We start from the raw sequence: 15,123 nt of genomic DNA, 5'->3' as shown, positions 1-15,123 counted from the left end.
AGCCTAAAGTTCATCATGCAGTCAATCACAAGGACACCAAATACCGTATCAGCCACTGTGTTACACAATGCAAAACAAACAAAAGGCATTATATTGGATGTAGAAAGGCTATTGTGATGAGACATAAAACTCACTTTGCTCACTTCTACAGTTTTAACTATACAGTCCTACTCATAACAACAATCTGACTGGGAATATCCAACTAAAAATAGCATTAGAAATTCAAAAATTACAAAAATAACAAATTACAAAAATAACCTCTCCAATGAAGAACACTCAGCAGAACAGAATGCTAATTGGGTCATTGGTTATAGCTTATTTGTACCTTGCTTGGGATAGAAAACTTGGTCTGTTCAGCCTTTCCAGGAGTGTGAATAGCAGTAAGAGGAGGAGGCCAGGAATGGGTCATCTCCTAGAGAAGAAAAAAACATGCTTTTGAAAACAAATTCACATAAGTGAAGAAGAGAGGGGAAAAATGATCAATTATTCTCCCAAGAGCCTGAGGGATGCAATTGCTTAGGAAGCATCGCCACCCCCCTTATGTGGTAGATGAACACCGTAGCTGCCCACCAGGCATTACTTCCTGGAGAAGAGGGTGAGGATGGATTTCACTCATGAAAATTTTGACCATGTGTGTATTCCTCAGGTGGCATCTGGTTCTGCATTCCTGGTCAGCCTGTTAAGCTCATCACAAGCATAGAAGAGGTTTTTACCTGCAATGCCCAAGCAGGAAGGGGGTCTCTCCTGGATTGCATTAGGTGCAACCCCATAGAGGATTGCAGGGTGGCAAAATGCAGGGCGGTGCATTAGGTAGTGGCAAAATTAACCACAGGCAGCTCTAGAAAAATCTCGAGTGGGCTTGCAGGATGGATGCCTGGCATAGAAGAGAATGGGTACAATGCTTTAAGTACTAAAGCATCTTCTCACAGCTCTGGCAACAGTTACTTAAAGTGATATGCAGTGTCACTTTATCAGAGCACTATCAATTTCATTTTAAAATGAGGGACTGACAGGTAAGGTGACTTGTATGGAGTTACACAGGAAGCCTGTCCTTTACTAGGAAGCTCAAATCTCTGATGAAGACCTGCAAAAGAGACCATCTAAGCAACAAACTCATTTTTGTTATCAATGTCTTGATTTATCATTTGTATACATGTGTTCCGACCATCTTCAAAGAAAGCACCTAAGTGCCTGTGGCTATGAGAGACAAAGAGAAGTGCAAGTGATCACCAGGCTTTCTCACACCAAGGCCCAGAACCATCACCCCACTCAGCTCAGTGGGACTGGAAGGAGGCTTACGTTCAGTAGAGGGGAAAAACTGGTTTAACAGAGAAACTGCAAAAAGTTTGGTTTAGGTCAAGCTTATAGATACCCTTGTTATGGGTATACTTTATGATAGATGCTACTGCATCCTCTCCTATCTTTGTTTTTAATTTGATGAATATTCAGACAGGCAGTAATACTTGTCTCTGGGAATGTTCTGTTCATCTTGATTATTTTTGTTGCCTACAATCTCAGAACTGATTCTTTCTTGAGTAAAAGTGATTTTGATTTAGGAACTTATGCATGCAATGGTCATGATCCTGAGTGCAGTAAACTGAACTTCCCAGCTGCTACTGCACATTAGTCAAGCCCAGGACATAAACAATAAAACTTCAGAGCGCATAAGTTTCTGCAGGTACAATGACCACGAGTGCAAAAGCTCCACAGGTGAAAATAACACATTGTACAAATGATTTAATAAATAATACAAATAATTCTGTTAAAAATAGCTGTTGTCAAAATGGTAGCATAGTGGTTGCACGTGGGCTGCAGTAGTGGCCTGCTCTACAGCTGGATGTTGTTACATATTTTGCTGAAGACACAGCCGGCAAGTTTTGTGTCTCAGGTTGCTCCTCAAAAATCCCATGTCATAGGGAAGGAAAAAGAAAGGAAAAACTGCGTGCCACGGACCCCAGTAAAGCAACTGGGTATGTAACCTTCTCCCACACCTCTCAAGGCACTGCTTTTTCTTATTGAAGACCATCAAATTTCCATTCTTAGTGTTCTGCATTCTGCAGCAAAGCTTTACTTGTTGCTTCGGCAGATGACTCAGTAACAGGGGAGGGTGCCGATGCCTAGGGCCTGTTCTCATTGCCCATAGCCCAAATTGTGGCAAGGAGGAGGAATGGGACGGCTCATGAATGGTCCATCCCTTCTGGTAAGTGAGTCTGCAGCAGCTCAGCGTGACAATAGGAAACAAGTTGTTTTACTGCACTGATTGCCTAACTTCTACACAGAAGTAGGTGGTGAAAAATTTAAGCATTCAGCATTAAGCTGTTCAATGAGACGTTACAACCCAAATTCTGTAAGCCTCTGCCAAAGTCTATGCCACAGAGGCTGTTCTGTGGCAAATCTCTTCATAACAAAATGATGAAACAGATACTGTATCGCATAATTAAAAGAGGGACAGGCAGGCAGCCTGATTGAAGGCAGAAATGAAGCGTACTCTAGAGCTCCAATTATTGGCTTGATTTCAGTCTCTTCCTGCCCAAGAATAAAAGAAAGGACAGAGAGCCTGGGATTCATGTGAAGGTGACACCAGCAAAAATTTTGGAACACTTATTGTTGAAGTGCATCTAGCGTCCACTGAGAACCAACTCAGTGGTCTGAACTGTAAGCAAATCTGCTCATCTCCCTGTTAGGGGACAACCAAATGTAAAACCATGGGAAGAACTAAAAATGATTCTACTATTATTTGAGGAAATTCAATTACAAAATAAGAGATCCTGACTCCACTGAAATCGCAGGCAAATGACAGATTTGGTGACGTTACAACTATCTAATCCATGTATTCAGTAAGTGACCTTGGGAGCACCAAAGTGTATTGCAAAGGTACAAGTGAGCTATGAAAGAATTGTATCATTTCAGTTATTCAGTAGAAAATTTCGGATAGGGTCATACACAGAAAGCAACGCAAGGATTTAAAGCTCAGCAAATAAAGAAACATTACACACATGGAAGCAACAAGATAGCATACAGATATTTACAGAAAAATGCCTACAGATACATGCTATAGTGCTGGTAACTGCACAGTGCTCTGGCTGCAGTGCTGTGCCCCCACCCCACACAATGCACATTAGGCTCACACAGAGCACCACTGAGCTTCAGAATGACATACAGAAACTGCACCGGCTTCAGGGAAGGGTCAAAACCACCCCACACTGCAGAAATGTGACTGCCTGCTTAACTCTCCTACTTTGTTCCTTAAGCACATGCACATTACTGTGGAGAATCGAGGCCCAAGAGCAAAGTATGTCATTTGTTTAGCCATATACAGGGCTTCAGAATTCTTTGCAGTGCCCTGATTGCTTTTGGAGGGCCCTCATCTTTAAGTACTTGCAAAGCTCTACTTTGTTTGATCTGTGAATTCTGACATAGCTATCTTTTAATATACTGTAACAATAAGGAACCACTTAATTGAAGTGCATGTGTTGTACATCACAGAATCATAGAACGGTTTGGGTTAGAAGGGACCTTTAAGGTCATCTAGTTCCAACCCCCTGCTTTACACAGGGACACCTCCCACTAGACCAGGTTGCTCATAGCCCCATCCAGCCTGTCCTTGAGTAAGTCTAGGTTGGGGGCACCCACAGACTCTCTGGGCAACCTTAGAGGGGTTAAGATGTGCATATAAGCATCTTTATTTGTAAACACTTCACAAAGGAGAAAGAGAATCATAATCTTCCTCCCCCTCCCCCCCCCCCCCCAAGGAGAGTTAAAGGAACAAAAAAGTTTGATCAAACCAAATTTGGAAGTATTTAGAAATTCCTGGAAGTAACAATAACACAACTGAGAATACAAAATGCTTTAAAGAAGAATTTAATGGAAACCAAGTAATCCCACAAAATCAAGTTAGGATTTATTTTCATATGGTTTGGACTTAAAGTAATTCCAAAATCATGTTAACTATTGGAGTGGGCAGATGATTGCTATGGAAGCATACATTTTTTACAGACCTGGAGATTAAATGAGAAAGTAAACCTGCACAGTTTGTTGGCTTGAAAGTCACTGTGGTCGTCTGATGTAGTAACATCAAGCATTCTCCTTCCTGAAAACTATTTAAACATGTTTTAATTGAATCCATGTGTTTTATTTATATATGAGCTAAGCACGCTTGTCTCTTCAGTTCGGTCTGCTTTTTTTCAGCTAGAAAAGCCCTCAGGTAGGTAACTAAGATGTACACATGCAGAAGAGCTCTAACAAATCACCGAAAATACAACTACAGGTTGTACAACAGAGGTACAGGTCCGAATTGGGGTCTAAAAGGAAGAAGTAGGGAAGGACTGAAACCTGCCTGTTTCTAAGGAACAGAGCTCAGGGGATATGAAGCAGATGGTAAATAGCTTTAAAAAATCAGTCACTAAAATTAATAGCCACCTTCCAGATTTATTTCCTTTCTCTGTGTTTAATTTTTTCATCATTTCCTTCTTGCTCGAAATGAAAATACTGAGTTTAAAATACAGGTAAAAGCACGGAGTCTGGCTCTAGGAGGCCACTGGGAAAGAAAGCAGCTACATCATGTACGTTGTGTCCATTCTGAAGCAGCTTCTTTCCTACAGTGTACTTTAAACTGCTTAGCCTGATCTAATTTGAGGTCTCCCAAGATACAAGACTTGTGCTACTCCCCTTGGGAGAATCAAGGGGAGACATGAGAACAGTCTGCAATTACAGAAAGGGCTGTTGCAAAAGGAGAGAATAATCTTTTCTTCAGTTTTATGGAGGATATGAACTTAAAATACAGCCAGAAGGACACACACATACAAAAGCTTTCTAACAGTAAGGGCAGTGCAGCACTGAAACAGATCGTTCATGCAGCAATCTCCATCTTTGTAGGAGCGCATTTAAGAACAGATTTGCACCCATCAGTCAGGAACAGCTTGGGTAGAAATGATTCCAGCACTTGGACATAGATGTGTAGTAGATGATGGGATTCCTAAGATCCCACCCAGCCCAACAGTGCCATTTATTGGCCTGACAGATCTCTCTTGGCTACCCCTCCTGCCTCCTGCGGATAGCAGATCCATAAAAATGGAGAAGAAAGAAACAATCCTGGTGGTTTTCTCTTGCTTAGCACTGGGGTTTACAAAGGCAGTTACAGCACTGAATCTTTGCCCATTACAAGGAGAAGGAGGAAGAATAACCCTGTACTCATCACTGCTGCTAAACAGAGCTTATTTTGGGTATTTTCTCTGTCAGCTGCCCTATTCAGTCCTTTCAGATCTTAGCTAAATCTGTTGCTTTAAACTTTCTCTGATTTTTGGTTACACAGTATGTTAAAGCTGAGTTTAGAAAAAAATTACTATATGATGAATAGATATTCCAAACTTATTACAAACTTAATGTTACAGCTGCTGCTAAGCAACCTATTGCCTTGATGGAATAAAGATAACCAAGTGATTTACCATTTATTAAGGCCTCTATAAATGATTTATTAATGTTTAATTAACTATTTATCAATGCAGTCTTAATAAAAAGTGTTTCTTGTTTCAAAGTATCTTCCTTGTTTCAGTATTCATACAAATCTGATCAAACTCTCCCTGCTAGGAAGCCAGGAGTGTGTGAGGGGTAGCCATGTTTTATGTGTATGACACATAAAAACTATGTCAACTCCTCCCCTTTGGGGAAAAGGCTAAGAGAAGAATGTATATTAAAAAAAAATATAAATATATAAATATACACATATATAAATAAAAACAAATTACAGTAAAGCCTAATGGAACACAAAGACTATAAAACTAAGGGTTGTTTTTCATATATATTCCTTCTGAAGGAATGGAAAACTGACATAAACACTTGGGAATAGCTTGACTGGTAATTGGTCTGGTTTATACTGTGCCAAAGGCTTCATTAGGAAGGGATTTAGGACATTAAGAAAGTATTGGTAGGGACATGACAGGTAAGTTCATATATATGGATTTGATTATCATGTTTCAGCATTTAAAATACTTCTCAGCATCAAAGGGATTCCAGATACTTTTCCCTGTAGGGAGAATAAATAAAGATTTCAGTGATGGACCAATGGCCTCCAAGAGAATCATAGAATTACAAGGTTGGAAAGAGAACTCTTCTGATATGAGTATTACTTCAGGAAACTATTTACTCATGTGAATGTTTTAGCAAATTTATCACCAGCAGCAAGTGCCCAGCGCTTATTTTCTTCTGCCACGATGTCTTTGTCGTACTAAAATCTATCTTGCTACTGTACCAAAAATTACTAGAAAACCATTTGGAAACACAGTGCATGCACACACAAGCTTCTTATTACAGAGCTAGAGTTTATTCTACGAAAAGCAGCCATTTCCCTGACCATAATCTAAAAACACAGTGTTCACCTTGTGAGTTTTCTCCATGACAACAAATAATTCCCTCTGCTCAGCTGGTGAGCAAGATGCATTCCATTGCCTCCCATGGTAAACATCTACTCCTTTCCATATTAATAAGAAGGGGAAGGACAGACAGAAATGATATGTAATGAAAATGAACATAGAAATTGCTTTCAAAACTAATAAAGGTTGACTAAAAACATTACAGCAAATATTTCCCTTTCCTCCCTTGCAAACATTTGGGAACTGTTTACAAAAAGAAACAGATAGCAATACAGACATTTTCTGTTGAGCTTCCTAGTATTCTCTGCTTCCTGTATGCTTCACATTTTTCAATATATTTTCCTTATACTGTAGTTTCTATAACTAATAACAGTCATCATCTTTGCTTAGAGCATTTAGAAGACAATAAAAAATAGCAAATAATGATTGATATTCTTATTGCTCTAATCAATTTTGTGTATGTGAACTAAAACAATTCTCCATTGCAGTAAGAAGGTATCAACAGGCAGCTTCAAGGGAGAGTAATGAAGCTACACCACATGAACCCATTACTAGATTTCCAATTTAGCAAGTCTGACACAACCCTAAAAGTAACCACAGCCTATATGATAGTGTGCTAACATTACCAAATGGCTTAGCTCTGCTGGGTAGTGGGTCCCTGCTGCTGTGCAGGTGCCAGAACATGCCTAGGCTCTTCTCTGAAACTTCTCTCCAAGGTGAATCAAGGTAGTCTTCTTCAGGACACATCCCAGGAAGACTGTATGGCCAAAAACTACCCTGAATTTGGCTCACGCTGCCCAGGATAGTCCTTCAGTTCAATTCCAAGCAGATTTTGTGTTCTTAAGCACCTTCTTACATACTCCTGGCATTTTCAGGAACATGCAGCACAACTCCATAAGGGTCCTACTATAGAAAAACCATTATGATGGACTGCAATCAAACAAGATGTGTGGAAGCTGTAGCTCAACTCTTGTCAGGCTTAGGTGATTTGCATGTATAAAAGGCAGAAGGAACACTGAGGGTTCACAGAACATAACCGGCAATGTAAAAGCATGCAGTGTAAATAATAAAGCAGAACCTTACAGGAAGCCCACACGAGAGCTCCCATGAGGAGTTTTATATGGTGAAACAGAGTTAAGACTTCTGGGGAATTCACACAGTGGAATGATGAGATCCTGGGCCATGTAGGGTATCCAGAACTAGATGTTGAGTTAACACCAAGTACAAAGCCCCACAGAGAGAGCGGTAAGGTGCTGGAACAGGCTGCCCGGAGAGTCTGTGGATGCTCTATCCATGGAGGTGTTCAAGACATGGGGAGACCTGCGCAGCCTGGCCTAGTACCAGATCTGGAGGATGGTGGCCCTGCCTGTGGCAGGGAGGATTGGGAAATTGATGAACCTTGGGGTCCCTTCCAACCCAAGACATTCTATGATTCTATGAAATACTCACACACTTTCCATAAATATTCAGGTACTTGAGGTCCTGTATACTAAGCCCACTTACAGAATGCCAGGTGTCTTTCTTCTGTCACTTTTTGTGACTAAACTAATCACACTGTTGCCCAATACACAGTATCGGGGTCTTGATGCAGACAGCATGGCTAATGCAGCACCTCCTGTTCTTGGCAGTTTCTCATCCACACTGAGATGCACAGCCATACCTCATTGATTTTATTTATTCAAAATGATACTTGTAACCATATTCAGGAATGGCACATCTAATTTTCATGAGTTCATGGGAGTTTCATCTCCCAAGAGATAGGAAGAGTGCACTGAACTGTTAAATACAACATAACATCCTGGCAGTACAGCAACATAATGTAAACAAAGGCACAATAAGTAATAAAAAAGTTAATTCTTTAAAAAGTTCCTAATACCAACATACAATTTCATCTTTGCAATTTAAAAAACACTGGCAACATTTCTTCAAGTAAATAAGCAACTGTGTTTTGAAACTATTCACTGCTGGCACTTGTTTAAGGGAATCTGGTAATTTGTTCCAGCCATCCCAAGCTTCACAAGCAAAAAGGCATGTCTCGAATTGCCTGTTTTCTTCTCTGAAACTTAGGGTTCACACCAAGAGGAGAGCAAAACTATAATTTAGAGTTACAAAACAAGACTGCATCTACCCTGAGGCACACAACTGCGCACATTTATATGACACGTTACACCATCTCTTTTATGTTGCCAGATATAATCAATTCCTGGTTTATTTTATTATTATTATTATTATTAATATTATTATTATTATTACTATTATTATTTTCCATACAAATAGTAGCAGCCCATGACAAGACCTTATCCATGTAAATTATCAAAAAAAGCATTTAATTTTTGGATCTGCTTACACCAACCTAGTGAAAAAAATATCTCCAATTTCAATATCAGGCAAAATTAAATGGGTAAACTGCAAAACACCTTGTTCTGTAGATTTAGCACAGAAACCTCTTACATTGAGCACTACATTTTAGAGCCATGTAGAGAGTTTATAAACCACATCCTGACAATATGATATAAACTCAATCTAAAAATCTCCCAGAATTTGAAAGCATCAACTTGTGCCAAAAGATACCAGCTTTAGCCTTCAAGCAGGGACATCAGTTAGCTGAAACAGTGTATAGAGGGAAATTAAGAAACTAGTTTAAGATTAACTCGTTTGAGATTAAAGCTGAATTGTTTTGCTTAAAGCATGTTTTGCCTTCATTAAATTTGGACTGCAAGTTGTTACTCATCGAATACAAATAAATGAATCTACCACACACTGCTGTACAATACACATTGAAATCTTTTACAAAGGGCTGCTTTTTTTTGCCTTCAAAATCAAGAAACTGCCAGATCTCTTTTATGCTGCCACACAAGCAGTACTGTATCCTGAGTTTTCCTGGGGGGGGGGGGAGGTGACAGAGTAACATTTATTTTTAATGTGTTTTCCTCTGACATGACTCATCCACACCTCAACTGGAATGCCACTAAAACAGTGATCTGAGTTTGAAGTGGAAACACAGCACACGCCTAGAAAAGCTAAAAACTGCCCATACAGAAGCTGTCCTTTCTCACCATTTCTTTTTCTTCATCTCTCCAATGCTCTCTTTACCAGCACACCATGTGTCTCAGTTTGTCCTACTTCATGAAGAACGCACTCTCCCCTGCTGTGTGTAATTACCTTCCTGGTGCTTACATCAGAGACTGAATGCTTTGGGGGCAAAGACTGCTCTTTTTTTGTCTTATGCCATACCCAGGACAGTGCTGGATCCTCACAGTGACTATATGCTGGATGATCCTGGGTGGGCAACATAGCCAGCTTGAATGGCATTCAGCAAGCCCTGGATGTTCACACAAGCTCAATCTGAAGCCTGATCATTGTACTCTCTAATTTGGCACTTTGATTTTTCTGCAAGGTCAAAAGCTCAGTGTGCTTGCCAAGGGTAAGCTATGGGTTCTGGCCTGTTGGAGAGGGAGAGTCCATGCTGTCTTTGACACTCAATACTGTAATTCCTTTCTCCTAAAGAAAGACCTAAGCAGCCACCTGGAAGCTTACCCGGTATTTATTATAGTAATTTTAGTCTTTGGAAAAGAACATGCATTTCAGTCTTGATTTCCATGCATTTCAGTCTTGATTTCCATGCATTTCAGTCTCGATTTCCTTTTCCTCACTTGTGCCTTGATGCAGATCTACCCCTGCATCTGCATGTCCTATAAATCATGCCAACACTGCCCATTAACCCACTCCCGCTAGGCCAGTGGGTGAAAAATAGACGTGTGTTTTAGAAGATGTTTTGACATAACGTAAACTTTGTTGGCCTGTCAACCTTACTGAAGCAAGAAAAACATGACTTTTTTTTTGATCTCCTATAAAGTGTGGCAGTTCCAGTGTATTTCTATTAGACTCCCACTGTTGCATGCTTACATTTGAGTCCCCATTTCCCAGCTCATTTTTTCTCACAAAGCTTACGAACCTGAGGTTGGAAGCATTAACCACTCGGAGCCGCTGCTAAAATGTTACAATTAGGACACCTGGTCCCACAGAATGGTCCTAACATTCAAACCCAGAGTGTCCAGGATGAACACCAGATGAACACATTCTCATTGAGGATTGCTCTCCATGCCTATATTGTTTTTAAACCACACAATAGGAAACTACACTGAAATGAAATCCTATTAACAGGGTTGAAAAAAAGCAAAGTCCATGACCTTTTTTTATTTTGGTTTTCTGAACTCAGGAACAACAAGGGGCTGCTCTTCAAAAAGAAATCTCTGCACCAGTTTTCATTTCATTGGTAAAACACTCCTTTTCCAGATAAACTGGCAGCTCAGGCCTCTTATTGAAGAGATTAAGGGTTTGTGAGATTCAAAATGATAAAATGCTGGAGTAAGTGGGAAGGAACTAATTGATTAAATTAACAACAACAAAAAACAAAAAAAAAAACCCAAACAAACAAACAAAAAAACCCAATCCACACTACTGGGAATGTTCTGCCACAGAGCAAAAACAAAGGTGTTTTTTTTTTTTTCTCTGAGGCTCAGTAGAATACTTTTAAAGGTTGCTCTACCTTGGGGTGTGGGATGCAAATAACGTATACTTCAACAGGATATACTCAAGACAAAGACATTCAAGGACTAGAACGCCTAAAGGAGCCTTTAACACTCAGTGCTTACATAATAAATTAAATCAGAAGATCTCAAAGAATTCCTCACAGCAGACAATACCCAGTGTTTGGCTCCAGAGATGAAATTTAGTCCATGCTTCAAATGATCCGCTGAGACAATAGCAACTCCAAGGAACAGTAACCTGGCCTTTTTTCCCCATTAGCATCAGATACGTTTCTTAAGTGCATATGTGCCTGTGTTGTTCCTGTTTCACCCTGCAAAGCACTAGACGGTCTTATTTCTAGCTCTCCCTCAACAACAAAAAATATATTTGCTTAGACATTGCACAGAAAGTTTGGAATAGAGAAAATCTTTACAGAAGAGCTTTCAATTGCTGAAAGCAGGGTTTATAGTGAGCTCATCCTGGCAACCTGCTAAGAATTACAGCAACACAGCAAGTGAAATGAAGAGTCCGTATAGAACACTGAGCAAACATAAACCTGAGCACTTAGCTTGGAGTTCACACTCATGTCTGTAGTCTGTTTGTATCTCTTGCCTCTGGACAGTGGTCAACAAACACCTAAATGCCAGGAACTGTTAAAATAATCTTCCTTTCTGATACTATATGCTCATTTTTTGTTCTGCTGACTTTTGCAAGATTGGGTGCCTGAATGACTGCTTTTAAATAAAAAAGAAATGTGAAAAATTCCTTAGGGGGAAAAAAAAAAGAAAAAAACCATTCTGATCAGATTTGCTAGCTATCCAGAGAAACTGTTACCAAGCTGACATAAATCAACGTGGCAGGATCTACAGGCTAATTAAACAAACGTGACAATTTTAAAGTGACAATTTGAAAATGCTCAGAAATGTCTTCCATCCATAATGTGCATTCTTTTCAAACACTTATTAAAAACCACGTACTGTATTAAGAAACTGAAAGTGACTTAAATATTCAATAAAAAACACAGTTATAGGTACAATTTGAAATTGATGTCTCAAGTAGATAGGAAGTTCATAAGGTTTCTCAGAACATTAAATTCAATGACACACTTTGTTTAAAGGAATGTTAGAAATTATCTGTAGAAATGGATAAGCCACAGTAAGCAGTATAATTTTAAATATCTAATTGAACCTGGCTTTTGCACAGTTATAACAGCAATAATTCCAACCAAAGTCCCCAGCACATCTTGCTAGGAACCAATTTAACTCTGAAGTGCAGTGTCAGTGTGCGTGAGATTCTCCTTCCCTGTTTCATTGAAGGAGAAACTGTGAAGAGGCATCTCAATGTTATGCTGAAAGATTAAAGATGTCCTGTCTGAGTGTAAACAGTCAAACATTTACTGAGAGGGTGCTCCGAGAGATAGGAAGATCGACCATATCTGTCACTTAGTGGCAGGAGTGAAATGGCATAGTCTGTATTTTGCCAGCTTAAACAATCTCCACATGTATTAAGGAAAGGATCATCAGAAAGCACACTGCTGACTGTGCAGTCTGAAAGTCTTAATTTCAAAGAAATAAGTTACTCCCACCCCCCAAAAATGGCTTTTGGAATTATTTTCCCTACACAATATGGAACAACTGATGATGATGATGCTTGCAGAACAGTCTTCCCATGTTAGACAGCTTTAGCAAACCCATGGAGGCTGACTAGGCCGACAGCATTACCATATCACTCCTCCACTGGAACAGTCCATCTGCTTATACAAAGGCAATACTCCTCTCCAGAGGCAATACTTTTGGACCAGTATCTCAGGTAATGTCTGTAATTTTGACTTGAAAGGACTGGGAGCATCCTGGCTTCAATTTAGACTGAAGTACATTAAGAAGGCCAGCAGGAAGAGGGTGGTGGATGTCTCCCTCTACTCTGCCTTTTTGAAGCCCCACTTGGAGGTCTGCATCCAGGCCTGGGGCCATAGCATAAGAAGTATGTGCAGAGAAGTGCCAAGAAGATGCTCAGAGGGCTGAAGCATCTCTCCTGTTAAGAAAGGCTGAGGGAGTTGGGCTACTTTCGCTTGGAGAAGAAAAGGCTCTGGGAAGACCTCACTGTGACCTTCCAGAACTTGAAGAGAGCGTATAAGCAGTAAGGGAGGACCAACTTTTTACATGGTCTATTAGTGGTAGGACAAGGGGGAATGATTTTAAACAAAAAGAAGGAAGATTTAGGTTATATGTTAGGTAGAAATTCTCTTGCTCCGAGGGTGGTGAGGCACTGGCACATGCTGCACACAGAAGTTCTGCATGTCCCATCTCTGGAGGTACTCGAGGCCATGCTGGATGGGGCCCTAGGCAGCCTTACTTAGTGGTTGGCCACCTGTCTACTGCAAGACATTGGAGCTCGATGATCTTTAAGGCCTCTTCCAACCTAAGGCATTCAATGATTCTGTGATTCTACGATTCTGTGATCAACAATCCTTTTCCTGCTTTCTTCACCTTCCTTCTTAAACCACAAGAGCATCAAACATCAAAGGTTGCAACATGACAAGTATAGTTAAAACAGTAAAACTCAGTATTTTCAAGTATATGGACACTCGTTGGTCCATTTTTTTTTTCTCTAGTTCAAAATCTTCCCTTATATGTATAAAGAAATACATGTTTGTATATTTTTAACCCTCAGCCATATTTTTTTTAATGTTTCAGTTGCCGTGGCCATCTGCAACTTCAGAGAATTTCGAACAGAAACTGCAACTCCTTCTGAAGATTCATTTAGTCACATCTTCCAATCCCGACTTCTCTGTATGTCTGTCTAGTTTATTGTAGTTCTGTCCAATTTAGCCTCCATGGGCCCCATCAGCCTCTTCAGAAATGTTGACTTATGGGAAGCTTCCCTCCCAAGATTTCAAATCTTCAATACTTGCCCTCAGGCAAATGAGATAAAGTGCTCACAGAAGACAACTATAAGCTTTGTCATTTCAAACCAAAATTGTTTATAAAGCATGCACTCATTTCAGAAAGTCTAACTTGATTTTAATATGTTTTCAATGTCTTCATTTTGTGCCTAAACCAATTTATTACGAAGAGTACACTTTAATAACCTATTTAAGTGAAAGGTAACATTGCTTGCAGTTTGAACACTCATGCCCATATTTAACCATGTTTCATTTTGACAGGATAAGATGAAATAACAGAAATAATTAATCTGAGATCAGAGGAATATTCTACTACTAATATTTCAAAAGAGGACTTGATTTTTGTCCTTAATAATTTTGCAATAATATATGTAATATATGTAATATACTAGCTTCTGGTTGTATTTCTGCTTGACCTCACCAGATGTTGTATCAGTATTTGTTCTTACCAGCCATTTTGGAACTGGGAACAGTACTCCAGGCACAGAGCAGGCTCTGAAGTTTCTAAGGATGTTTTTAAGTAATATAAGTAATGCAGTCCACCAGGTATTTGAGGAAGGATGTACAGGCAGAGCAAAGCACTAAAACAGCATAGAAGTACTCACATTTTGCCAATTAGTTCACCAGTTTCATTCTTTTTTTGTTCATGGGTGCATGCAAAAAGTCAAACTTCATAAGAAATCCAGATCTCTGTTTTCTCTAGCCCTCTCACTCAAAGATAAAAGAACTAATCTTTATTTACGCTGATGGAAAGGAACGGGAAGTCAGATCTCGTGAGTCCACAGATCTGGAGTAGAAGTCTTATGGCCCTGTAGTTTTACAATGTGGGACAAAGGAAGACATTATGAACAAAAGACCTTGCAAATGAGTAAACAAGCTCAGCAGCTACTTGCACCAGACATAAACAAGATGAAGTTGTTTTTGATATTGTCATCAGAACAGAGTAATGACTAAGAATGAACACACCTGGCATGTAATGCATGGCTGTATACACTGGATCATTTCTGAAGTGACTACTCATGAGGAAGAAAAACTGAGTGGTTGGGCTGGGTTTTGTGCAAAAGATGTGCTAGACAGCTTGGAAAACAGATGAGAATTAACACACTTTCATTTAGTAGAGCAGCAATACATGCCCAAATATTCATGACATCAGTTCATTTTAGAGTAATTTTAGTGGCAATGATAAATCAGGCAATGATAGCAAAATTATATAATAATACTGAAATCAGCAATCACAGAATCACAGAATCACCGAGGTTGGAAAGATCTATAAGATCATCCAGTCCAACCATCCACCCATCACCAGTAGTTCTCACTAATCCA

The 15,123-nt window shown here is 39.7% G+C and overlaps 1 protein-coding gene across 2 annotated transcripts in view; it reads right to left on the bottom strand.

The window, feature by feature from the left end:
* Positions 1 to 15,123, bottom strand: part of AFF2 (ALF transcription elongation factor 2) — a 342,722-nt gene that overhangs the window by 139,679 nt on the left and 187,920 nt on the right. For both annotated transcript variants that reach the window (XM_052673659.1, XM_052673658.1), the window contains exon 5: positions 326 to 412. In XM_052673659.1, the coding sequence (XP_052529619.1) occupies positions 326 to 412 (87 nt within the window). The remainder of the gene's footprint in view (positions 1 to 325; positions 413 to 15,123) is intronic.

This window comes from Tympanuchus pallidicinctus, unplaced genomic scaffold (assembly GCF_026119805.1).
Source record: "Tympanuchus pallidicinctus isolate F22 unplaced genomic scaffold, pur_lepc_1.0 scaffold13, whole genome shotgun sequence".
NCBI lineage: Eukaryota > Metazoa > Chordata > Aves > Galliformes > Phasianidae > Tympanuchus > Tympanuchus pallidicinctus.
Note: the sequence above shows the minus strand (reverse complement) of the source record. Positions and strands in the feature narration are given on the sequence as shown.